Source organism: Gobio gobio (assembly GCF_949357685.1).
Source record: "Gobio gobio genome assembly, chromosome: 16".
Lineage (NCBI taxonomy): Eukaryota > Metazoa > Chordata > Actinopteri > Cypriniformes > Gobionidae > Gobio > Gobio gobio.
This window is the reverse complement of record NC_137109.1, coordinates 48,286,956-48,313,504: the sequence shown is the minus strand read 5'-3', so window position 1 is coordinate 48,313,504 and position 26,549 is coordinate 48,286,956. Positions and strand designations below refer to the sequence as shown.

General features: G+C 38.7%; 2 protein-coding genes across 2 annotated transcripts in view; one reads left to right on the top strand and one right to left on the bottom strand.

Annotated features, from left to right (window-relative positions):
• Window positions 1-24,704, top strand: part of LOC307139893 (uncharacterized protein) — a 28,886-nt gene extending 4,182 nt beyond the window's left edge. Inside the window, exons 2-7 of the mRNA XM_079839040.1 lie at window positions 1,131-1,193; window positions 19,627-19,713; window positions 19,929-19,955; window positions 20,088-20,324; window positions 21,299-21,400; window positions 21,497-24,704. Of these exons, the coding sequence (XP_079695166.1) occupies window positions 1,142-1,193; window positions 19,627-19,713; window positions 19,929-19,955; window positions 20,088-20,324; window positions 21,299-21,400; window positions 21,497-21,582 (591 nt within the window). The 5' untranslated portion in view covers window positions 1,131-1,141 and the 3' untranslated portion in view covers window positions 21,583-24,704. The remainder of the gene's footprint in view (window positions 1-1,130; window positions 1,194-19,626; window positions 19,714-19,928; window positions 19,956-20,087; window positions 20,325-21,298; window positions 21,401-21,496) is intronic.
• The window catches only part of LOC307139892 (glutathione S-transferase P-like), a 729,649-nt gene that overhangs the window by 560,245 nt on the left and 142,855 nt on the right, over window positions 1-26,549 (bottom strand). The window lies entirely within an intron of this gene.

The window sequence follows — 26,549 nt, the reverse complement described above, 5'->3', positions numbered from 1 at the left end:
TCAAACCAAACTGACGCCCATGCTTTGTGTTTACATGAAGCAGAGCCGGCCAAAGGCATAAGCCAACTAAGCGGCTGCTTAGGGCCCCCTTCGCCACCAGGGGGCCCCCAAGAGCACATGAAATGACTTGCCGCATGTTACTTTATAGAAATCGCGAAATTGACTAAAACAGTTTCTATATAAACTGCACTTTTGAAAAAAAAAGTTTCTAATATAAGTTCTAATATATGCACGGATTGATTCTGACAATCGAGTTTGTGGCGCCATTGGCTGGACACCATTATTTGGCTTGTTAGCCAGCACTCGTCAGTTGCCCGATAATTGAAAGAAATCCATCAACATTTCTTGTTTAAAAGAAGTCCCTTCTCACCAAGGCTGCATTAATTTGACCAAAAATACAGTCAAAAAAGACAGTAATATTGTGAAACATTATTGCTATTTACAAAAAAAATGTTTTCTATTAGAATATATAGTAAAGTGTAATTTATCCCTGTGATCAAAGCTGAATTTATCATCATTCCTCCAGTCTTCAGTGTCACATGATCCTTCAGAAATCCTCGTCATTTGATGATTTGATCATGAAACATTTATGATTATTATCAGTGTTGAAAACAGTTGTGTAAACTTTTTTTTAAGGATTCTTTAAAAGCTTTCTATTCAGATCAATGTTGTTCTTTTGTACTTTCTATTCATCAAAGAATCCCGGTGGAAAAATTGTAAGCATATTCAGCATAAGAGACTTCTTTTAAAATCATACATATCCCAGTCTGAACTGTAAAACTTTGAATATTTAAGTGCAAGTTAACACCTGACCACTCGTGTGGGCTTGCTACCGTTACAATTAAAAACCATATAAGGGTAAAAACATGACAGGCAAATAAGGAACACAGCTACAACTAATCAAATTGATAATAGGTGTGCGAATTATCAAGAACTGGCAATAGTCAATCGTACTGGTGGCACCGAGGAGCCCCCAAATAAAATTATGCTTAGGGCCCCATAAAGGCTTGGGCTGTCCCTGACATGAAGTGAAAGAAAATTAAGAGTAGACATTGAGAAAAATAAACAATGACTTGCATATATCTTTCTTGACTTTTTTTAAAGCTTGAATCATATTCCTGTCATGTTAGGACGGGGGATCATGGGAGTGTTTGGCGAAATGCTGCTCATCTCCGCTTGTCTTCTCCATCTCTGTAAGTATTTCTCGATCTGCTCTGGTCAGACACTTAGTTTAATATACTTTACACAAAGACAAGCAAATGATTCCATTAGTCCAGATCGAATGGAACCGAACCTGAAGGTATCCACTGCTCCAGTGAGCGAAGGTGTTATTTTATTATCATTGATATACTATTAGGAATTTTTCATTTAAATATAATGAAATATATCATTTAAAATATGATTTCAGTCTTTTAATGTTCAACTCAATGTGTCACTTGGCCAATCCTTTTCTTTGTAATTGCTTGTGAAATATACATATGCAATGTCATAGTGAAAATATTATTTTTAAGGGTATTTTCTTAAGGTTTAGGTTTTTAGTTTTTGGTCTAGCTTTCTATTTTAGTACTTAAAGGTGCACTATGAGATGTTTTTTCAGTAAAATATCCAAAAACCACTTGGCCAGTGTTATATATTTTGTTCAGATGAGTACTTACAACATCCCAAATGTTTCCAACTATTTGTAAATCGTGAGAAATTGCTATTTAACTCAATGAACCGGGACGTGTGAGGGCGTGGCCTGTCGATGACATCATATCTGCGTTCCCCTCGGTTTCCGGTTTTATTCTGCAGAAACGCTTTACTCTCACTGCAGTGTGAACAAGTGTCATAGCAGCCGCTGAGAGAACACACAGAGTAACGTCATCACATCATCAACACACTCACATGTGTCTAATATGATCAACAGAGCTGCGTTACCTCACACTCATGACCGGAAAAGCGGAAGTGGAAACTATGCCATAATAAAAGTCCTTCTGCTCGTAGGGCGTGTATTCCGCTCTTCTTATTAAAGTCCCAGTGAACCGGAAGTTGAAGCTCCTCCCTCCATCTCTCGCTCATAGCAGACTAACGGCTGGAGGGGAGTGGTTAGGGATATTCAAACCCAAGCCATCACACAGTCGTCATCGGTAAGGGAACGCCATTCAAGACCGGAAGTTACTTTTCAGATTTTGATTAAAGATTACCACGGCAAACAATTTTTTTATGTGTATAACTTGCATGGATTAAAAGGTAGGGTAGGTAAGATTTGGTTAAAAAACTTTTTTTCCAAATTTGCTTAAACTTTCTTTATATATCAATACATAATTAAAATGTAAGTACTCTGAAAAAGAAAGTATACAAATTGAGTGTCTGTAGACCTCTCACGACTGTTTTAAAGACAGCTCATTATTTCCATTCACTCCACCTTCTCCCTTCTGGGCTCTTTCCAAAGCCACGCCCCCAAAACACATGAACGCACCACGCCCACCGCTCAGCTGAAAGACGCATTATTTACCTGAGACGAGCGGAGAAGAATCATGTCAGAATCACATGTAATAAAAAATCTAACTTTATCATTATGAATATAAACAAATAAGATGTCTTTTAGTACTCACTATCAAGCTAGAATAACGATACTGGTAAAGTTTAAAATACACACACAACACAGTGTCTACAACACACACAGATACAAGATAAAAGCATCAGTAAACATTGGTAGAGAATATAAAAACTAACCAAGGGCCGAAATAAACGTGCAGGTAAAGTTCCCGGTGAACATGGTAAAAGAGTTTAGACAGAGGGTAGTAAATAAAGCTATCTTAGTTCTAAAAAAAGTTCCTGGATGCGGTGTACTAGCTTTTACACATGCATTTTGTTATCTAAAGTTACATTTTGCGAAATTCAACACGACAGCGATCAACTTGAGCTAAGCATATTGAGTATTTATCATCTCTACTAATGGCTCGCTAAGTGTATAACATTGTAACTTTATGCTAAGTAATGTTATGTTAGCTATATTAGGCAGCTACGTGTGCTAGTGATACATGCTTCATGAAAACATAAACCAAAAAAATTTATAATCAAAATGAAAGATTACCTGTCCAGCAGAAATACAGCCTCTTGAACTCTTCAAATCAAACGGGTGCGCCATGGTTGCCAGGTTTTCACAACAAAATCTGCCCAATTGCTACTCAAAACTAGCCCAAAACAAGCCCAATCGTGTTTCTCCGGATTTCTTTCCTTCGCATTTTGGGGGTAAAATATGTGTCTTTTTGGTAGTGCTGCCTGCTAAAATTCGCAAATCCCGGGGCAAAATATCACATAATTAGGTCGCTTCAACCCGCGGACATGAAAAACAGCCCGCGGCAACAGTGTTGAAGTAGCCCGTCTTGGCAACACTGGGGCGCGCGCATGTGGGCAGATCCTGTAGCAATACTTTGTAATTATACTTGACGCGCTCGCCGTTGTACTATTCTTTGAGCCAACAGAGGGCAACTTGGAGTAATTGTTCTATAAACCATCAGGAAACAGCGGTGAGAAGTAATGTACACAGGTGACGATATTTATTTTCGTACACTTCACCAAAAACCACACTACAAAAGAATCGTGTAAAACCCGGTAAACCTTGAGATTATTACTTGTGACATTAGAACATATGTATACAACTAAATTAACGATCTCTTTAATATTTCCTAATTTCACTAAATTTAGTTTCGTGACATTTTTTTTTATAAAACATGGATCTTTATTTTCAATAAAAGGGCTTATTTCTGCTTTTGTAGGCCCATTTTGTAAATATAAGTTACTAATTTGTACGTGCAAACTGGGTGGCGGTGTGATGAGACGTCATGCTCGGCTCGATTCGCCTCAAACTCGTGCATCTTCGGATGCGGAGCCGCGCGAAAAGTTTAAAAAAAATTTGCTGCACACCGGCACGCGAAATGGGGTCTCACGCACTCAACGCACACGACCGCCCACACCGCGATGATGTCATTTTTGCCGCACGCACCCTCGTGCTCGAGCGGACGTGTCGAGTATAAACAAGTCACTTTTCCGTCCACTAGAGGTCGCCTGTTCAAAACAAAGGCGTAGTTTGATGATGCCAAGTTTGAGCACGGATTCATGGGAGATGTGGTCTTCACCTCACAGCCGGTGGGAAAGAATCGGGATAGGACTCGGGCAGAAATCATGTTCATGGATGAGATTATTAACGTTACTGTAGTCTGAAGCAGAAGCAGGAGCGAGTGTTGTGGAGCTGAGGAACCACTGGAGCGATTGTTAATAAGATGAAAGCAACACACACCTCGCGAGCAGCGGGACTTTTATTATGGCACAGTTGCTGGTGGGACTTTTATTATGGCACAGTCGCCATTTCCGCTTTTCCGGTCATGAGTGTGAGGTAACGCAGCTCTGTTGATCATATTAGACACATGTGAGTGTGTTGATGATGTGATGACGTTACTCTGTGTGTTCTCTCAGCGGCTGCTATGACACTTGTTCACACTGCAGTGAGAGTAAAGCGTTTCTGCAGAATAAAACCGGAAACCGAGGGGAACACCGATATGACGCAATAGGGATCAGGCGCTGCGTTGCATTCTGGGACATGGCGGCCATGTTGATGGCCTCGCGAATGTAAACATACAGCAAATCGAACGAGGAGAAGCAGAGTTGGGAGAAAAAAAAACTATGTTAAAATCCCGAAAAGGATGTGGAATTTACCGGGATACGTTAAATAGGGAAGCCAGGGACCGGTATATGGACAAAATTGGAACTATTAACGGTTTGGATTCATATGAAATTTGCAGTTCACAAATGGATGGGTTCAGCAGCTGCAGATCATGAAGCCTATGTAACGTTAACTTTTTACCTTGAAGCATTCTGCATCGTTCTGTGTTCTCAGGTTGCACTACTTGCAAATAAACACTGAAAAATATCTGATTGTGTGGCACTTCTTGCTTTTGCACATTATACGGTTATTGGGATTGCGTGACACTTCTTGCTTTTGCACATTATACTGATTTAAGTATATTTATTGTGAAGATTGTGGGTATGGATGCAACAGACACTTATGGCTGTATTTAATGCACATTTATTTCAGCACAACGCTAGGGCTCATGTTTGTCAGAGTAAGTTACAACATACAGACACAATCTTATAGAGGAATGTCATGTCTTCGTCCTTGCTTGGCAACACCATGTGAATCGTTACTTTATCTGACAAAATAGTGTACTTGTTGCGGACGGTTCCAATCACCCTTTACACGTGAATTCGGAGGTGGGCATTTTTTCTCGTGCTCCCCACATCTCTTGCATCAGCTGACAGCGTCCTTTTGTGAAAGCCGACAACTCTTTGTTACCTCGGATACTTGGTCTCCGTGGTTGCGCCTCCAAGCAGGAAAGCGGTGGAAAGTTAATCCATTTTCGACACCAAATTAATCAAATTAAGACACACGACTGAGAGGGAGTACCTCTATAAACAGTGCGTAGTAGTCCGAGTAGAAGTAAAGGAGGCCATCAACATAGCCGCCACGCCAAGTAATGACGTCTGTAGCGACTATGAGTCAGATAAAATAATAACTCAACGGGGAACTGAATTAAAATGAAAGACTCGAATGACACTATGTATTATAAATAATTCAGAATTAATGTTTACACCTTAACTTATTCGTCCGCCAATATGTAAGGACTTAAAGGGGGCTCTGTTAAAGGGAAACATGTATATTTAGCTCAAATGAATGAATTTAATGAATTCATAGGGAATTTTGAGAGTCTATTTTACAGCCGAGCAAATGACTCTTCTAGCGTTCATTTGAACGGGCCGTAAATATCAACTCTGCAGCGGATATTAATATCCGAACAATAGTGAAACACTATTTAACAGCCAGGTAACTTAGATCGGCAGTTCAAGACATTAAATTGATAAGCACATAACACAGGAACAGTTATCTTTGAATACAAACGGAACTTTATTGATTAATCTAACACATCAAACTAATATCTAACATAAACACACACGCTCGCACATTCACACGTTGCAGAAAGGAAGAAGGTGAGGAAAGAATAAGTTCTAAGAGAGAGAAATTATGAAATCCTAAGCAATCTATGCATTTATGAAACATGACCTGAAGAAACCATTGATCAGTAATTTAACCTCCTATCGTTTCTTAGGCAGGGTTATTACATTTGATCTAATGCACCAGTTCAGCTTGGAATCAAAAAGGCGTTACTTGCGTTTGGGTTTCGCGTGTCATCTTACAAAGGGGGATTCCCTTCTCCTGGCTGTACAGGGATTTTCCCGGATCTTTGATTCGCTGAAGGTCTGGTTGACGTCTGTGGAAGCCGAACACGTGGCGTGTTGGCGGCTGGATGAAAGTCTTGTGGGCGTTGTTTGAAGTTGGAGCGCGCTGTTAGAAACTCGTTGTTGAGAGACTTTTACGGCGAAACTTTAACAGACCCGAGACTTAGCGGAAATAAAATAAACTTTAAGTAAAAGAAAGGAAAGTGAGAGAAAAGCAGATGGCCTGAATGAAATCGTTGTTAACCCATTTTCTCTGATGTTGGTCTGACACGATAGTCAGACCGTCTCCTGGGAGCTCCGTTCAGAACTCATTCTGGTCAAACTGCTAGGACTGAGCTCATCTCTGAACTGCGAACAGGCCGCGAACCAGCTCGAACCGAACTGGAACCGAACTTGAGCTGAACTCTGCACTGCTTCTGGTCTGAACTGTACAGAACTGTAGACAGAACTGCAGACAGAACCGTACACAGAACTGTAGACAGAGCTGAACTTTTCGTTCGTGTTCTGAGACTAAACTCAAACATTTGCCCATCCCCTGGATGGGTTCTGGCCAATTAGGCTTCAGGGGTGACTGTGTCTCCACCCCTCCCACAAAATTGGGTTATCTATAGAATTTAGTTTCCTGCTCTTAAGCAGAGAGTAAATTTAGACCTAATTTCTTACTATAAGGACATGATCAATTCTATAAAGATTTCATTCAGCTCATCTGTTGGATTATACCCATACGAACACACCGGTATCAAACACAATGCTTTTTCATCCACTCATTCAATAGTTACATAATTGCATGAATTGTGAGTAATATACATGCCTAATAGTCTAACTAACGTGTATTAGTTGTAAACACACTAACAAGTTATGTCGAAGGCTATTTGAATGAAAGTCCAATAATCAGTTATTTGATGTACTCCATAAGCTAACAGTTTCTGTGAGCTTACTCTGAGTTTTAGCTGTGTCGTGGAGTTCATTTACCGGTCATTGCAAAGACAGAGGTCTGGTTGTTTCTTTGTCTTGTGACAACCACGAGCCCTTTGTCCTCTTTTAACTGAGTTTGGTGGCGAGTCCATAGGAAGTCAGAACTAGTAGCTCAGGGGCAGAATCAAACCCCCATCTCCCTCGTGATGATGATGATTTCCTGGAGCTGAATTGTGCTTTGTTGAAAAGGATGTTAATTTGATCGAATCATTGGAAGATTAACTCATCTATATGTCTGCGTCCATAATTGCTACATACCCCCCTTCGTTAGGCGATGTGTTGGGATGAAGACATCGGCGAACGCTGTAGAAGCACAAGGAGAAGAAGCAGACACAACAACAAACAACAAGACAACACCTCCATGATTGGCCACTGTACTGGTGCAGGGCCTTAGATTATTCGAGTACTAACAGTTTTAAACTTTAAACTTAAGGTTAATTTGAAGTTTACGTTTTAACGTTCCTCGGTTTATCGTGTCGACGTAATGTAGTTTAACTTTGGTGTTGTTCTAATTTGGTTCGGTACGGTGACTCTTTGACCAAATTCTGTGTTTAACTTTCGTTTTGTTTGTTTTCTTCACTTCTAAATCGTACTAGGTTGAGACCGTCTTCATGACGTGGTGACATCATTTGTGGTACAAATGAGATGACCTCTTAATCATGGAGCTCTAGCTCACATTGGTTCAAAGGTGGCCTGCCGATATTAGGCGTGGTGCATCAATCCCTATATCGTGACCTTGACCCTTATGGGGTAGACAGGTATTTTACCTAATAAAAGAAGAAGGAGAGGGAAGGAAGAGGTGAAACAAAACAAAACAGTTGAGTGTCTCTAGGTCTTGCCTACAACTACTCGTGCAGCTAAGGTGTCGTGTACCCTAACTTAATGAGAGGTGTTCTACTTGTTGGGTAGATTGTACAATGTTTCCTATGATGAGTGTAGCCGGGTCCATGCTAAGCTAGTTTCTGAAGCTAGTTTCTACCTGTGGGAAGAACATGTTTGCTGAATGTTTTCCCTGGCAGATGTGGTTAACTTCTGTATGTTAGCGAGTATGTAAGTTATGTAGTGTATGTAACGTTAGTGGATGTATGGTCAGATCTGTTCTAGTCTGTTTTTGGTCCCCCCTTTCCTGGAAGGCGTGTCAATCAGAATCTGACTCATCCCATTTCCTGTCCTCTTCATGGCATTTGAGGGATTCTCTCAATAGCTGCATGACTTCTTGTGAGTCGCTGCTTTGCTTGTGCCCACGGCCGTCTGGTTGTTTGGATCTGGCACTGGCATGAGAGTCTTGTTCTTCGTCTTACTCAGTGCTGTGCTTAACTGAGTGGTGCCGAGGTGGGTTTTGTCGTCGCTTACCCACGTTAGATGCTCTGGAATGTGTGGGATGACGATGGTCTTTGGCATCTTTAGGGTTTCTTGAGAAGCGAGGCTGGTCCCATGGCTTTTCCAAGCAGTTGGTGTGGTAGCTGTCATGGGAGTCACGTTCTCTGTACTCTTTAAGATGGACTGTGGTGTAGTCATGCCACTGGGTGTCGTCCAGTGCAAGGCTTGGGTCTTGGCTGACGGAGTTTGACACTGTGGATGTTTTCAAACCTTTCTTTGAGGCCATCTTTTGTTTGATGTAGGCCTTGTGTGTCAGGTCACGCAGCTGTTGGATTGTCATTGTGTCTGGGCAGGCCATGATGCCTAGATGACGACTCACTCCAGGGTGCAAGTTTCTCAGGAAGATGGTTTTGAAGTTCAAATCCTCTTCAAGTTCAGGTTCGTTATATGCACCAAAGTAGGCTTGTCGGAAACGGCTGTAGTAGGCTTGGGGAGTCTCTTGTCGACCTTGTTTGGTTTCCCAGGCGATTAACAGTCCGTGTTCAGACTCAGGGCCTGTAAATTCTTTGGTCAGCGTCTCACGTAGTAGCTGGTAGTTGTACTTTACGTGAACAGGTTGCCGATCTAGAAAGCTTCGTACCTCGGGACTGGATGTGGCTCTGAGGAGGTATAACCTGTGTCGGTCGGTCACCTGAGGTCTTGCCTCTAGGTAGAAGTCAATATCTTGGAGGTAGGCCTGGATGTCGCGGCCCTCCGTGGAGTTTGGGTTGAACTGGGTGATGTTCTTAGCGAGCTTGTCGAGGTTTTCAAAGGTCATCTTTTGTGCAGGTTCGGAGTCTGCTTGGATGAGCTCTCTTTTGTTGGCCGGGACAAGTTCTGTGGTGGAGGCCGGTGACGTTTTGGGTTGCGGCCATTCACTTCTTCCGTTGTATGGCAGTTCTTGGAAGGAAGACTGTGTTCTACTCAGCAGTAGTGATGCTGAGGGAGTTCTATCCCTTCTTGGCTCTGGTCTCTGTTTAACAGCATGATTGAGTTCATATCTGACCGCGTAGAGCTCGTCGTTGGCGTCGTCTCGCTGTCGGATCAAATGGTCCATCTCAGTGCTGTACCTTTCAAGGTGGTCTTCCAGAGCATTGATTTTAGAGTTCTGGTCTTTAATATCAGCGTTGGCTTTCTCTAGCTGATGTTCAGCAGACTGGAGTTGGTTTAACAGGTGTTTATGTGCAGTCTTTGACTCTTGTTTGTCGCGTTCAGCGACTGCAAGGGCTTCTTGGAGCTTGTCAACTGGTTTCTTTGTTTCTTGCTCCACTTCGTCAGGCACTTTGAGTTTGTCTTGAGCTTTAGCCTTGAGCTGGTCTGTGCAGCGTTGAGTGTGCATCAGCTCTCTCAGGAACTCAGTGGTCTGACGCTTGAAGTCGTCCTGGACTTTCACTTCCAGCTTGTCTATGTGGTGTTGGGCACGTGTCAGCTCCTCTTGAAGGTGGATGATGTGCTTGTCGCTTAGTTTCAGCTGGGCTGTGAAGGCGTTGCTTAGGGAACAGGTGATCTTGGCTAGTTCCATGTGGTTGTTGTTCTGGCTTGAATCATGTGTCAGGAACCTTCTCAGAATCATGATTATTATTAAAAATAATAACAGTTCAATTGTCTTTGGTATGAGGCAGTCTGTAATGCCTCTGAGACAGGCGTCCACATCTTCCCCTTTGGCAGTGGGGTTTGTCGTCTGCGACATGTTGGTACGCTGGGAGAAGAGACTGACACAGATCTGTGTGGGGTATAAGCCTATGTGTGGTGGAACAGCTAAGTGTCGTTTCAGTGATTGTACCCCAATAGTGGCGTGTTGTGACGACTATGTGTTGGTCTCAGTGTAGACAGGTAGGCTAGTGATGTGAAGGCTTTGTCACTCAACTAGGTAAGGGAAAGAGAGAGAAAAGGGTTAAAACAAATCTCAATAGATTCAAAACAATTTTCTTTTCACTTGGAGAATTTCTTTTTTTCTAAAAAGAAAATTCTATCAATGAAAAGCGGTTTCCAAATCGTGATGCAAGGACTATGTCACTCAGCTTAGTAAGGGAGGAAGAGAGAAAAGGTTAAAAACCTATTTAAATTGAAAGAAACAAAAATAACTTTCACTGGGCGAAAAAGTTCTTTTTTTTTTCTATAACTACTTCCTATCAATGAAAATCTCTTTTCAAAACAGAAACAATATTATTGTTTATGTTACAGAGTAAAATAATACAATAATAATGCTGATACCTCTTTCCTTAATCTGACAGGATTGACGCCACACACCTTACAGGCGGACCGCTTACGCAGGGATGCGTTGAAGGCGACGGTGGCTCAACACTTGTCTCTGTTAAATGAACTTAGATATGTCAAAATTTTAAATTGCGTTTACAAATGCAGGGAAAGCATGGAGAACAAAGGAGGGTTTGATTACCAATCAAATGCCTACTGGTTTGTTTCTCTGGGAAGAATTATCTTTCTCTTTCTTTTAGAAATGATCAATGATTCTTCCAGGCTTGTTCCCTATAAATATGAAGAATAAAATTGAATAGAGCAGGACAGAACAGGGAAGACGTGAGGAGAAGGGAGGAAAGCAATGAGATCCGGCCCCACAAATGGCTCTGAAGCCTTTGTCTGACTACGAGTATAAAGTTGATAGTTGATGGTCAACTAATCACCCAAAATAAATATTTAGTCAATGAGGATTGTCTCTGATTTATTTTGAAACTCGTAGGAATCCGGCACTGTCTCCTATTGAGGCTCAGGTGCGTTGCTCCCAAGCTAGGTTACCAAAAAGGGAAGTTAAATAAAGAGATAAATGAGTAAATAAAATAGAGTGGCTAAGTGAATAGCTACAATAGGAAGAGAGGATAAAGGAGGGTATAACGCAATAAAAATAATGAATAAATGTGAGTCCAAAAGGTTTTGGTAATAGATATCAATTTAGTGGTTCACTTGAACTTCTAAAGTTCCAGACGAATACCTAAAGTAATTGGGTCTCAATGAGAAATTCTGAAAATGAGTAAATTCCAGAATAGTTAGGATAACTTTAAAATCATTTTACATGACTTTGAGGAATGAATCTTGAATTTTTTTTTCCATTAAATTCAAACTTAACAATTAATAATTGCAAACCAGTATCTTTCCTCTTCAAGTAAAATGTAGGTAAAGTAACTAACAATTGTGAACCAATATTTCCCTTAAAGTAGAGTATAACGTAATGTATTAGAAAGATAAGAGAAAAGTAAGAAAGACCAACAGTGTACATAAAGTTGAGGTGTTTAAATGGTTAAATCACTTTAAAGTGACTCAAACAGACACTGCATTTACACGTATGTTAATACGGTTGATACCTAAAACTAATGCTAAAGCTTTAGCATTTAGGCTTCGATGTAAACAACTGCTTCGATTAGCTTAGCCTGTAGCTGTTAGCTACCGTAAGGTTTGTTTACAAATATGGCTTCGACGCACTGCGCATGCGCTGAGTTTATCCGGAAGCGCTGGTTGACTTCCGTGCCGCAGTCGTGACTATGGCGACAAACAAACGCTAGCGGCAAACATGTGAATTGCAGACAGGGTAAAGTTAGGAGTAACTAGAAAAGTCAGCGCTTTTCACCCTGTAAAGTTACACATAAGTTTAGCACGTGCAATCGAGTGTATTACGTGAAACGTCGGCACATTTCATCAATGAAAATCAAAATAAGGAACACCACTCGTAGCTGGTTTTGCTCTGTGGGGCTTTTCACTCAGTTTGTTAAGAGTGAGATTAAACTTTACAGTTACAGTTCAATGTTACAGTTTTGCGCTGTAAATAGAACACTAGTGATCTCGGCGGATCTATGTGCATATAGAACCACAGGGTTTCTTCTACTGTTGATTCTATCAATGTCAGCTTTACTTGGGTTCAAATCATTCTCCTTTAAATCACACTGGGACACGCAGTGTTTTTACGAGATGATATACACACCGGCAAGCTTTAACTGCCTAACATTAGCACAGGGAAGATATAGCTCTTCGAGTTACAGTGGAACACGCACTGAATTAGCTATAAATAAAGCTTTAATACATCGATCAAGGAACACGCTTGATCTGACCGCGCTGTGAGGAGATTATTCCTCGCAGGGTATTTCAATTTATGCAGTTTAAGTTCGTTCAGTTCTCTGGCTGACTGATATACGTACAACGTTAGCTATTTAATGACACTGGAACACGCAATGACATCAATTCGGCTATAAACGAGGCATTCTAGAAATTAAGGAACACGCTTAATTCTTACCTTATCGTATAGTGTGAGATCTCAGATCTTAAATTACTTTAATGCAGTTTTAGAACAGGGACAGACTTGGTTTACACAGCGTTCCTCATTCATTCAACACAGCTTTCAAATAGGCGCGCGTGCAGCGTCTAGCGGTCTGATCTCTCAAAATGTAATTCAAAGATAAAATCTCGATTTATATGCTTATAATTTAGGTTAAACTGCCCCGCGTTCTCCACCAATACTGTAGCGACTATGAGTCAGATAAAATAATAACTCAACGGGGAACTGAATTAAAATGAAAGACTCGAATGACACTATGTATTATAAATAATTCAGAATTAATGTTTACACCTTAACTTATTCGTCCCCCGATATGTAAGGACTTAAAGGGGGCTCTGTTAAAGGGAAACATGTATATTTAGCTCAAATGAATGAATTTAATGAATTCATAGGGAATTTTGAGAGTCTATTTTACAGCCGAGCAAATGACTCTTCTAGCGTTCATTTGAACGGGCCGTAAATATCAACTCTGCAGCGGATATTAATATCCGAACAATAGTGAAACACTATTTAACAGCCAGGTAACTTAGATCGGCAGTTCAAGACATTAAATTGATAAGCACATAACACAAGAACAGTTATCTTTGAATACAAACGGAACTTTATTGATTAATCTAACACATCAAACTAATATCTAACATAAACACACACGCTCGCACATTCACACGTTGCAGAAAGGAAGAAGGTGAGGAAAGAATAAGTTCTAAGAGAGAGAAATTATGAAATCCTAAGCAATCTATGCATTTATGAAACATGACCTGAAGAAACCATTGATCAGTAATTTAACCTCCTATCGTTTCTTAGGCAGGGTTATTACATTTGATCTAATGCACCAGTTCAGCTTGGAATCAAAAAGGCGTTACTTGCGTTTGGGTTTCGCGTGTCATCTTACAAAGGGGGATTCCCTTCTCCTGGCTGTACAGGGATTTTCCCGGATCTTTGATTCGCTGAAGGTCTGGTTGACGTCTGTGGAAGCCGAACACGTGGCGTGTTGGCGGCTGGATGAAAGTCTTGTGGGCGTTGTTTGAAGTTGGAGCGCGCTGTTAGAAACTCGTTGTTGAGAGACTTTTACGGCGAAACTTTAACAGACCCGAGACTTAGCGGAAATAAAATAAACTTTAAGTAAAAGAAAGGAAAGTGAGAGAAAAGCAGATGGCCTGAATGAAATCGTTGTTAACCCATTTTCTCTGATGTTGGTCTGACACGATAGTCAGACCGTCTCCTGGGAGCTCCGTTCAGAACTCACTCTGGTCAAACTGCTAGGACTGAGCTCATCTCTGAACTGCGAACAGGCCGCGAACCAGCTCGAACCGAACTGGAACCGAACTTGAGCTGAACTCTGCACTGCTTCTGGTCTGAACTGTACAGAACTGTAGACAGAACTGCAGACAGAACCGTACACAGAACTGTAGACAGAGCTGAACTTTTCGTTCGTGTTCTGAGACTAAACTCAAACATTTGCCCATCCCCTGGATGGGTTCTGGCCAATTAGGCTTCAGGGGTGACTGTGTCTCCACCCCTCCCACAAAATTGGGTTATCTATAGAATTTAGTTTCCTGCTCTTAAGCAGAGAGTAAATTTAGACCTAATTTCTTACTATAAGGACATGATCAATTCTATAAAGATTTCATTCAGCTCATCTGTTGGATTATACCCATACGAACACACCGGTATCAAACACAATGCTTTTTCATCCACTCATTCAATAGTTACATAATTGCATGAATTGTGAGTAATATACATGCCTAATAGTCTAACTAACGTGTATTAGTTGTAAACACACTAACACAGAGCTGCCAACTTTTCAAAAAAACTTAGAGTGAGATTTGGTGGGGCCAACCAAAATTTTGCCGCGAACAAAGCAAAAATTGCAACAAAAAAACAAAATAAATAATAATATTATAATAATAGCTATATATATATATATATATAATAGCTATATACACACACATCACAGAAAACACTCTCTGCATCAGCATTTGAATGGGGTAGTATTGGTTTTTGTTATTGATTTCTTTTTTGCCTTTGATAGATAAGGTTGATAATGAATTCTTTCTATTAAGACAAAATGCATCTATATGACGCTTTGTATACAGTATATCCTATAGACACACACACACACACACACACACACACACACACACACACACACACACACACACACACACACACACACAATTTTAAAGCACTATGTAGAGGCATGGTTTTGTCTAAATAGAACAAATTGATTATACATCAACCTACAGCATACTTTTACAGGGAAGAAAAAGGAAAATAACTGTCCTGTCTGTTGCTCTTCTGTCTGTTGTGTGGTTCTTTTTTGCTGTGGCTGATCTAAAAAAAACTGTGTTGTAGTAAAAAATACTTTGAGTAGTTAAGTTATATTCAAGCTACCCTTTTGAAAATAGCTACACTACAAGTTACTATCAAAAAGTAGCTGGCTACATTGAAACCATGTTTCTTTTTCTTCTTCTTTTTTACAATGAGATTGTTACAAATAACTGAATAATTGTTCATGAAGAATGTTATAATATTTGGGGTTTCAAGCTTCATAATGCAATGTAATTATGATTTCAAAGAGGATAGGGTGAATTCAGGGTTATTGGGACACTTTCCCCCAGTCATTTCAATGGAAAAAACTGTCAGAATCATTACACACAATACTCAAATATAACCTATATCTCAAACTGGCTGCCCAGTGCAAAATGGTTACACATTTAACATCAGTGCAAGAACGAAATTTATGCAAATCAACTTTGCGATGCTGTTTGCGAACGTTCGTTGGAACTATGGTTTCGGGAAACACGACTCGTTTAACTATGCTTCTAATGACGGAACTTGTGACCATAGTTAGCGAACGACACTTTCGGGAAACGCACCTTCGCTCATTACAGGCTCGTTCTCGTCAGAACCCAAAACGGAATGTAGCTTTAGGTCGCGCAACACCGTATTTATTTGCCCATTTATCTTGAACCCCCTCACCGAAAGCATGATCGGCTCAACATGTAGATCTATAGATAAACTCATCTTTCAGGCATTTGACCGACCGGGTTGGCACTTCAGCGTGAGAAATCAGGGGTGTGGCGTGTGAGCGTGTGAAACCAATCAAATGCGTGTGTCTCACGGCCAATGCGTGAGAGTTGGCAGCTCTGCTAACAAGTTATGTCGAAGGCTATTTGAATGAAAGTCCAATAATCAGTTATTTGATGTACTCCATAAGCTAACAGTTTCTGTGAGCTTACTCTGAGTTTTAGCTGTGTCGTGGAGTTCATTTACCGGTCATTGCAAAGACAGAGGTCTGGTTGTTTCTTTGTCTTGTGACAACCACGAGCCCTTTGTCCTCTTTTAACTGAGTTTGGTGGCGAGTCCATAGGAAGTCAGAACTAGTAGCTCAGGGGCAGAATCAAACCCCCATCTCCCTCGTGATGATGATGATTTCCTGGAGCTGAATTGTGCTTTGTTGAAAAGGATGTTAATTTGATCGAATCATTGGAAGATTAACTCATCTATATGTCTGCGTCCATAATTGCTACACGTCAGACGCCCCCGAGCCCTATAGACCCTTTTCATAGACTGTGATGACGCGTTTTAACGGTCATCAAGCAGCGTTTTTTGTATTTTCATTTTTTTTTTAATATATGTACATTTATAACACTAATACTTTGTATTTTATTCATTTTGCATCAAGTTACAATAAAAAAGTTACCGCTGCTGTGAGGGTGTTTAGTAATAGCGTCTATGGGAGTGATGGTAAAAATGAACATATTTCTCTCTTTTCACTGCCGTTTTCAATCTCACTCTATTTTTTCCCTCTTTTTGAAAGTTGTGAAATCACAACTGTGGCGTTTTTCTTTTGCTATGTGAGCAAATGGGCACACAGAAAAATATTGAATGTATTCTCTCATTCACAGCTATAACATTTAACCCAACTATGACGACTTCCGCTCTGAGAAACCCGGAAATGTGAAAAGGGTCTATTGACAGACGACCCCCTCACACGTCCCGGTTCCTCGGTTAAAATAGCAATTTATCACGCTTTACAAATAGTTGGAAACATTTGGGATATTGTAAGTTCTCAACTGTACAAAATATACAACACTGGTCTAGTGGTTTTTGGATATTTTACTGAGAACAAAAATTACATAGTGCACCTTTAACGGCTGACAGGACAGGAAAGCGGTTTTCTGAGGTGAGAGAGATTTGTTTATTTTGTAACAAGCTACGAAAATGACGATGTTGCTGCAACTCTTTGTCCTTCCACCATGAGCTTGAGCGATCACAGTCACGTGACACATGCACTTGGAAGACAAAAGTTAGTGTATACTTAGTAAATAATATTATTATAATAATATTTATTAAAAATCCAGCTCTTATTAGGTGTTAAAAGTGTACTAATTACTATTTAATCTAATAATCTAATAATTTTGTGGCAGAAGTTGACACCCCTAATTTTTACCAATGCTATATGATAAAAGCAAGCAAACATGATTTCCATCTTAAATATTGTATGGTTAATGTGTAATCCAGTATATTTCATCAGAGGTGTCAAAAGTATTCGCATTCATTACTCAGGTAGAAGTATAGATACTGGGGTTTAAAAAGACTTCTGTAGAAGTTGAAGTATCAACTCAAGCTTTTTACTCAAGTAAAAGTGTAAAAGTAACTGGTTTCAAAACTACTTAAAGTATAAAAGTAAAAGTAATGTAAGGGGAAAAAAATGCCATTAAAGGGGTAGTTCACCCAAAAATGAAAATTCTGTCATAATTTACTCAAATTGTTCCAAACCTGTATGAGTTTCTTTGTTCTGAAGATTGAAGAATTTTTGTAACAAGCAGATTATATGCAACCATTGACTGCCATAGCATTTTCCCCCTACTATGGCAGTCAATGGTTGCTCTATCTGCTTGGTTACAAACATTCTTCAAAATATCTTCAGAACAAAAACTCATACAGGTTTGGAACAACTTGAGGGTGAGTAAATGATGACAGAATTTTCATTTTTGGGTGAAGTATCCCTTTAAGGACAAAAGATTAGGTCGCGCCACAGTGCATACCCCACCTCCTCAAAAAAACATTTTTCTGAAGGCCATAATGACTATAATGTTATATTAAAAAGTTAATGTTGAACATTTTTAGATGCACTTGGCAACGCGTTTCAGCCGCATATATTCCCATTGAAAATGAACGCATTTTAGGACAATGCAAATACATTAAAGAACCATATTGTGTACTACTGAGCATTAACGTGTTTCATGGAGTGGAAGATTTGATGACTAGTTGCCTATAAATATTGTAAAGGTGCAAAAAGTCAAAATTCAGAGGCATGTTATCAATAACCATTTTTTGAATGTGTGATCAGTGTGGCCAGATTGGGTCAACAATTTCCAGCCCAAAAACCTCACCAAATGTACAATTATATATTTTTTTTAAAATGGTTATTGATAACATGCCTGGTTATTGATAACAAGTTTGCACCTCTTACAATACTTATAGGCAACTAGTCACTCCAAGAAAAAAACCCAAAACTTTAACTGCCAAAATAATGTGATATTATTTTATTGCCATACCAATCAATGTTGATAAGTAAGTTACCATTTTATCTCCTTAAAGCATAACATTGATGATTAAAAAAAAAAAAAAAAATTCCCAGTAAAACGGTTCAAATATGACTATATGTCCAGGTAGAAACTGTCAAAACCGCAATCCCTTAGAAAAACACAAGATTTTCAATGTCAACAGTAAGAAGCCAATTTACGCGCAAAAAGTGCCCAATATAGAGATTGGAAAAAGCAATGTAATTAACAGGCATTTCACACGTTAATGCACACACCAATGTCAAAATGCGTAATTCATTTATACTGTAGGCTACAATAATCCGTCAACAAATACATAACAACAATGCGCTTACCCTTGTGTTGCACTTTGCTTTGACAAAACTACAGTATGTCTTTCGTGAAGTACATGGCACATGCATTTAGCACAGTCAAAACGGATTAGTCGTTGATTTAAACATCTTTCAGCAGCTGTCGGGGTTGCTAGTTGCAGATGTCCTAAGTGTGTGTATGATGATGGACAGGAGTCACGGTTATATTTATAAAGAGTCTTCGAGTCACAGGTGTAATTCACGTTTGAGAGTTGAGTCAGTCCCACTCTTTACTGTAGATACAACTTACTGTATATTTATGCCACTGGCATAGCGATCACTGGAATATACAGCTACGAGTCATCGCGCTAAAAACCCGGCTAAAGTCATGAATGAGGCTGAGCACGTCTGCCTGCTGATCGCTGATTGGCTGAAAGTGCGTGCTCGTCGGCGAGAACCCGCCCTATCTGGCAACATGGTGTGTGATTTGTGCAGGTGCAGGCGTGATTGATCGCCTACAACCCAATAGGGTGTCGGAATGGTTTGTGTTTATCCTTCTCATCCAACCACAATCAAATTCACTCTGTCTGGATGGCGCGATTTATCTGGATAGTTTTTTTTATTTTATGACAAGCCGGAATGAAAACATGCCGAAATGGAATAGGAGTAACGAGGCTATTTTTAAAATGTAAGGAGTAGAAAGTACAGATAATTGCTTGAAAATGTAAGGAGTAGAAGTAAAAAGTAGGCTGAAAAATAATTACTCCAGTAAAGTATAGATACTCAAAATTTCTACTTAAGTAAGGTAACGAAGTATTTGTACTTCGTTACTTGACACCTCTGTATTTCATCCTCTCTCTCTTTCTCTCAGTAGGTCCAGGCTTTGGACAATCTGAAACATGTAAACCGGATGAATGTTGGAATTGTGCTTTGAACTCGTCACATAACTGCACCAATGGTCAGTTACATTTCGTCTTCTTATTAAATAAATGAAACTGTATTCAAATGCAGCTGGTTTTGTATAAAAAAAAAATAGTGGACATGTTTTAAGAATAGCTTTTATGTAATCAACTACAAATCACAAATGTATGAAAATATAGAAGTATAAAATATATAAACAGAAAAAAATGCTGTTTATGAAAATGAGTCTGTTCTTGTTCTCTATTTCCACAGGTTTTCCAAAAAATTGCACGTTAAAAGGTAAAATTAATCCCTGAAACACACTGATCAAATCAATATAGAAAAGAACGTTTTTCCATCTTTTAGATCTCATTTGTAATGTATGAAATGTATGATGGCCTTTGACCTTTGACCTTTTGCTCTCCTTCCCAGATTTTAATGTGACCATACTCAATTTAACCCTCCCAGTCCCGGAGATGTCAGACGTGACCGTGACCTGCCTTCATAATCTTCCCAATGGCTCCATCAGCTGGCAGGACGATGTGGAAAAGTTAGGAGAAAATAAAGACACATTTCAGATCAAGTCAATTAGGAAGGACACAGTCGTCGTCTGTAATGTTAACAGTGTTTGTGGGGTCTTCAACTCTACTTACAACATTACCGTAAAAGGTGATTATACTGCTCATTATTACTGATCGTTTCCATATTTTTTGACACTGTGACACATTTGAGATCACTGATGATGATATTATAAAATACTAGTAAATAACGTAAATAAATAATTCTACAATATATATTAATATTATTTTAAAATGTTGGTAATTTTTTACAATAAGGTTTCATTTGTTAACATTAGTTTAAGTATTAACGAACATGAACTAACAACTAGATGAGAACGTATAATGAACACTCAATTCCTAAAAAAAACAAAAACAAATACACAATTTAAAGCTACACTGTGTGATATTTTCCCCCATCTAGCGGTGAAAAGGTATATGACCATCCAGTGAATATTAGTTTCTCTTCCTCTCAATTCCGATTTCGTTTTAACTCCTACGGTGGCCGATTTAGTCCAAGATTAACATGGCTTACAGTTCGACCTCGTCCACATTCGACACGGTGCCATCGAGTGTTAAAACGCGAAAGGCGAAGCTTGAATTTACGGGTATGTCCCTCTTTGGCTAATGTACTTCAAGATGGAGGGGCAACATGGCGACCGGCATTCGAACCCCTCACCCGTATGTATTTTCAATGGCATATTATAAACTTACAATAATACTTTATTACTTGAAAGAAGTAAATATACATTAATGAGCACATACATTTGTGAAAGAACTAAGTGTTTTTAGCTAAGAATAAACTAAAAAAGTTACACAGTGTAGCTTTAAAGAAAGTACTAAATAACAAAATGCACGACCCTTAGGGTGTTAACACCCTGTTTTACCCCTTGTTTGGATTTATTCTGTTTTGGATTTACTCTGGTGGTTTTTGCCTGTCTCCTGCTGTTTGGATGTTTTGTTATTTTGTTAATAAACTGCTATACTACATTTGGATCCTCCACGTCCTTGTTTCTGAAACACCCCGTGTTACACATTGTGACAGGCAGCATTTCAAATGTCTCTCTTGTTTTTTTCTGCTTTCAGTTGACAATAATATGGGGACTATATTGCTTTGTGTCGGGGGAGCGGCTGCTGTCCTCATGCTGTTTGCCATAGGCATGAAGATCATGCTGAGGAGAGGACAAGGTACATCTATAGACCTCTGCCAGTAAACATCTGCAGGTCGTCCTACTGTATTTCATGCAGTCTCAATTTCTCTGTCTGTCTCTCTCTCTCTCTCAGTTCAGAGTCAGGCCAGGAAGAGACAAAGACAGCAGAACATGGAGAACATCCACAGCACCGTGAACACCGTCACCAGCTACTACTGAGACTGAGCTTTCCTACCACTGAAGTTCAGTCTCAGCGCCTAGAGCCGCTTCATTTCGACACCCAAAAAACTGGACTTTTTTGGACTTTTATGTAACGTCCTGTCTCGAGTGCCATGCTTGTAGTTCTATGTCTGTCTCTCTTGTTCTTTGTCACGTTCCTGTTGCTTGTATTTCCTGATTCTCACTGGTTTATAATGTTTGTTTGGTTAATAGAAGCCTGATACATTTAGATCCACTTTTCATCTGCAATCTCTTCATCTCCTGCATCATTACACATTCAATCTCAAGTTTTCTCAGTTGAAAACAATAAGGTCATCACGTGTTCAGTCTATAGGCACGTGTTTCTTTACAAATTGACATCTCCATCAACTGGACTGACAGCAAATACAGCATTTTATGCTTTTCGACACTTAAGCCCTACTTACATCCCGGATATGATGTCAAGACTGTAAATGTTTTTTTCGTTATAGATATAGCTATATGAAATTATAAACAGTCGTATCGATATCCTTTTGATTGTTTTATAGTAATACAAATTATTTAGTTCAGTTAGAGAACAGACGCTACAATTAAAAACTTAACTGAGCAATATAATAACAATATACAGCGGAAGATTCAGTTTCAAAGCTAAATGTAAAAGCGCCCATGTAAGCGAGTTTGTCATTGTACTGTTCTGTTTTTGTGTTTTTCATTAAGAATAATAATATTAAACACACCATTCAAGCAATTTACTCCCAAATTGCTCATTCTAAAGTGAAAGTATAATCCACGTGCCCGCGCGGGACTTCATAACGGTGCGCATTATATGCAGCCTAGCGCCATTCTTGGTGAAAGATAAAGATAAAAATGTGCACAGACAGGACACAAAAACCTTGCAAAAATTATATACGATCCGCCTAATCCTGGCCAAATCACAGAGATGCCGATTCGCACGGGACTAATATTATCACAGGACCTCGGTGTTCGGCGAAATATGGTAGGTCATTTGCGGGGTAATTTTTACTTTACAAATTACAGACATGGCCTATTCGCACGGGATTAAAGAGCACCTATTATGGCATTTAAATATTGTTTAAAAGTCCCCAACAACAGTTTTGCATGCAATGACAAAAAAGACATTAGTTTTCTTATAATATGCATTTATTTTTACCTATTTTGACAGCGATTCTCAAATGATTCCTTTAGTGATTCACTTTTCAAAACCCCGCCTTTACGTGACGCTAATCTGCGGTGATTGGTCCGATGACCCAGTCAGCTGTGATTGGTATAGTCTGTGCAGATATTTTCGGAAACGGAACGCCCTTACAAGTCTTATAGTGACAGTAATTTGTTAATATGTGTCAGGAGTTATGAATATGAAAACGTCGGTACCGTTTGATTGTAATATGATCCTCAGCTGATCTCATTCATAAAAAAACTCCTCTATTCTCCTCACGAAGACTCGCGACAAATCAACATTCCTCAGGGCTTTTAGTTCAAAAGTGTGCAGATGAGGAGACAAATTGATAGATTCTCATATGTCTGTGTCAAATTTCTAAACAGAGGAGTATTTTTTATTCAATACTTCCTCAAAATGCGCAGATGTCTCTTATGTGTTGTTTTCAATTCATCCTGGCAGCCGGAGGGCGCTCTGTGCACATGTAGTCCATATGGTACAGACAGACGAAGAAGAACCATGTGCCATAATAGAAGTCCATAATAAAAGCTTCCTGAGATCGCGAAACATGCAAATAGAGACATTTGAAGACTAATAAACACACAATCGCGACGATGTATGGTTTGTCTTCAAGCCACATAGTCTTCAAATGCTCATCCTTGGGCAGATGAAAAAAGTTTGCTTTTGAGTCGCACTTCAGAACACAGCGTCTCGTCGCCATGATGTTTTCTAGTTTCACTGGCGTCTCGTCGCCATGATGTTTTCTAGTTTTCACTGGCGTCTTGGAGCGCAATAAGTGGGCGTATCGTATTCAAATAACTTGACAAGTTGACGTCATCTAGTCAGAGAAAAAGCTTCGGTCTTCTAACGATTCTTAAAAATGACTCCGAGTCGACTCTTACTTTTGAAAGAAAATAACTATATATACGGTGCACTGTCATATTTCAAACTTTGCAGGATGTTTTTGTTCACTTAGATCTATGTTACACACTACATGAAAGGTAAATTTCAAAATTCCATGAAAGGTGCTCTTTAAGATCACAGACATTCTCTGCAATTATTACAAATCACCAGAGGTCCTCAGATAATACTAATCCGGTGCGAATAGGGCTTTAATTTGCAAATCAATGAAAATGTATTATAGTTTATATTTAAATGAAAGGCAATCAGTTGAACTTAAGTACATCTTTATATTTCATAATTACTTCTATTGTCTTTGAAATATGGTTAAAGTGTACTGATGAATATAATAAATACTGTACAAGCATTATGCCAAACTAAAATATAGCTCTGTAAACCCTAATGCTCAAAATAATTAATTGGTTTGAGTAGAGCCAACTCAAATTTAACAAATTAGTTCAATCAAATGAACTTTTATGAGTATTTAGAACTTTCTTTTTTCTTTTGAGTTCTCAAAACTGACACATTTTAAGTAATCTAAAATTGTTTCGTTGTTTTAAGTTATTTGAACTTGTTTCTTTTAATTTAGACTAACTTAAATTGAACCGAAACTGGGCTGGAATTTCTATTTCCCAGCATGCTTTGTAATGACACTCGAAAGGAACAGTAAATGCCTAAATTAATTGTTATATTATGTTTTATTATGTTTTTCAACTGAGTTTTGCCAATTTATTCGGGATTACAATGTACTTTAATGTTATTTGTAAAAACACACTAAGTTGAAAATTATAATCACGTACTTTTACATGTGCTTTATATGTTTGTCAGCACATCAAAATAAGTGCACTTATTTAAAGCATAAGAAAAGCTAATTAAAACTTTCAGAATCTTTACTTTTTTAAATGATTTTGTTTCTATTTTTTCGGATATATTTCTATATTAACATATTTTATTAACAGCATATTTATTGATCAAAAATAAATTATTTTATTCATCAAAATAAACAGAAAATAGTTCAAACTTTGCTGAAGTGATTGTTTTGAACATTTATTAAAGTATTTTTATCAATGCTGTGTTATCCCATTTGTGCCCCTCGACACCCCATACATTTTAAAGATTTTTTTATAAAATAAACCACTTTTATGATTTATTTTCACACAAAATCTGTTGCTCCATAAATGTTCAATACAAACATATATATTTTGATGTATATCATACATTATAGGAGTAGTGAAAAGCACAAGGTGTGCCTTTAGCCCCGTTATACCCGACTTATAAAGCACATATTAATGCCTTATTCTGCATGATCATATTCTACATCCCTACATCCTTGATCCTACCCAATGCCTAAACTTTACAACCTTAACTAATAAGCGGTAATTAGGAGTTTATTGAGGCACCCCAAAAAAAAAAAATATGTCGATACTGTTCAGTTTATTAAAAAAACATATTTTCATTTAAAGGTGAACTATGTAGGATTTTTGCAGTAAAATATCCAGAAACCACTAGGCTAGTGTTATATATTTTGTTCAGTTGAGTACTTAGAATATCCCAAATGTTTCCAACTATTTGTAAATCGTGAGAAATTGCTATTTTAACCGAGGAACCGGGACGTGTGGGCTATGCGTGTGAGGGAGTCGCCTGTCGATTGCGTCATATCTGCGTCACCCTCGGTCTCCGGTTTTATTCAGTGAAACACTTTACTCTCACTGCAGTGTGAACAAGTGTCATAGCAGCCGCTGAGCGAACATCATAACTTCCTTTTCAACACACTCAGATATATCTAATACGATAAACAGAGTTGCGTCACCTCATACTCATGACTGGAAAAGAGGAAGTGGCGCCGGCAACCGTGTCATAATAAAAGTCCCGCCGGCGACTATGCCATAATAAAAGTCTCGCTCTTCATTCGCTCCTGCAGCCTTGCTCAGCTCCACAACACTCGGTCCTGCTTCTGCTTCATTACAGTAATGTTAATAATCGCATTCATGAACATGATTTCTGCCCGAGTCCTATCCTGACTGTTTTCCACCAGCTGTGAGGTGAAGACCACATGTCCCAAGATTCTGCGCTCAAACGTGGCGTCATCAAACTACGCCTTTGTTTTGAACAGGCAACCTCTAGTGGACGGAAAAGTTACATAGTGCAGCTTTAACACCATTGTATTAGGTTTCTCATTCAAAAAAAATTTGCATTGTGTTAAACTGACTTGAAACTGTTGTATTTTAGCTCAACTCAATATTTTAATTTAGAAAGAAAATGTTTCAGTTAAGTAGGCCGAAAATAAAAATTGACGATTGTTCAATTTACTTAAGTAAATCAAGTTAATCCAACACAATTCTTTTTGACCACTTTACTTAATCCATTTGAGTTACATACATTATTTTAGTTGTTTTACACCTGCATTAGAAACCAGGAACAGGATTTGCCCTTCCCATCATGCTTTGCACAGGACTAGATAAAGAGAGTAAATGTTGAAATAAAAGGTTATTGTATGTGGGGTTTTTTTTTTCCATCAACACTGAAAAAAAATTATTTGTTGAATTTACTAAATTTTTTATCGTAAGTGGTCACAATCAATTTATTTTATCTCAATTCAAACAAAAACACATGCAATTCCCATAAAACCAATTTTTTTTTTTTATTACAATCAAAAAACTAAATTTCAATTATTTAAACGAGCACTAATTAATTATGCTTTATTTAATCGGGCCATAATCATTTTTTTCAGTGAAGATGAAAAAATTGGGAAACTTGTTGATGTTTAATGTTCTTTTATTTTAATATTTAAAAGAGATTCTGTTATGTTAGTGTTTTTGGAGGTTACCATTGTGGTGATAACAACAAGTGTATGTGCTTCGGGTGAGGACCTGCTAATAACAAATAAAAACCTTTAATAAAAAAAAAAATA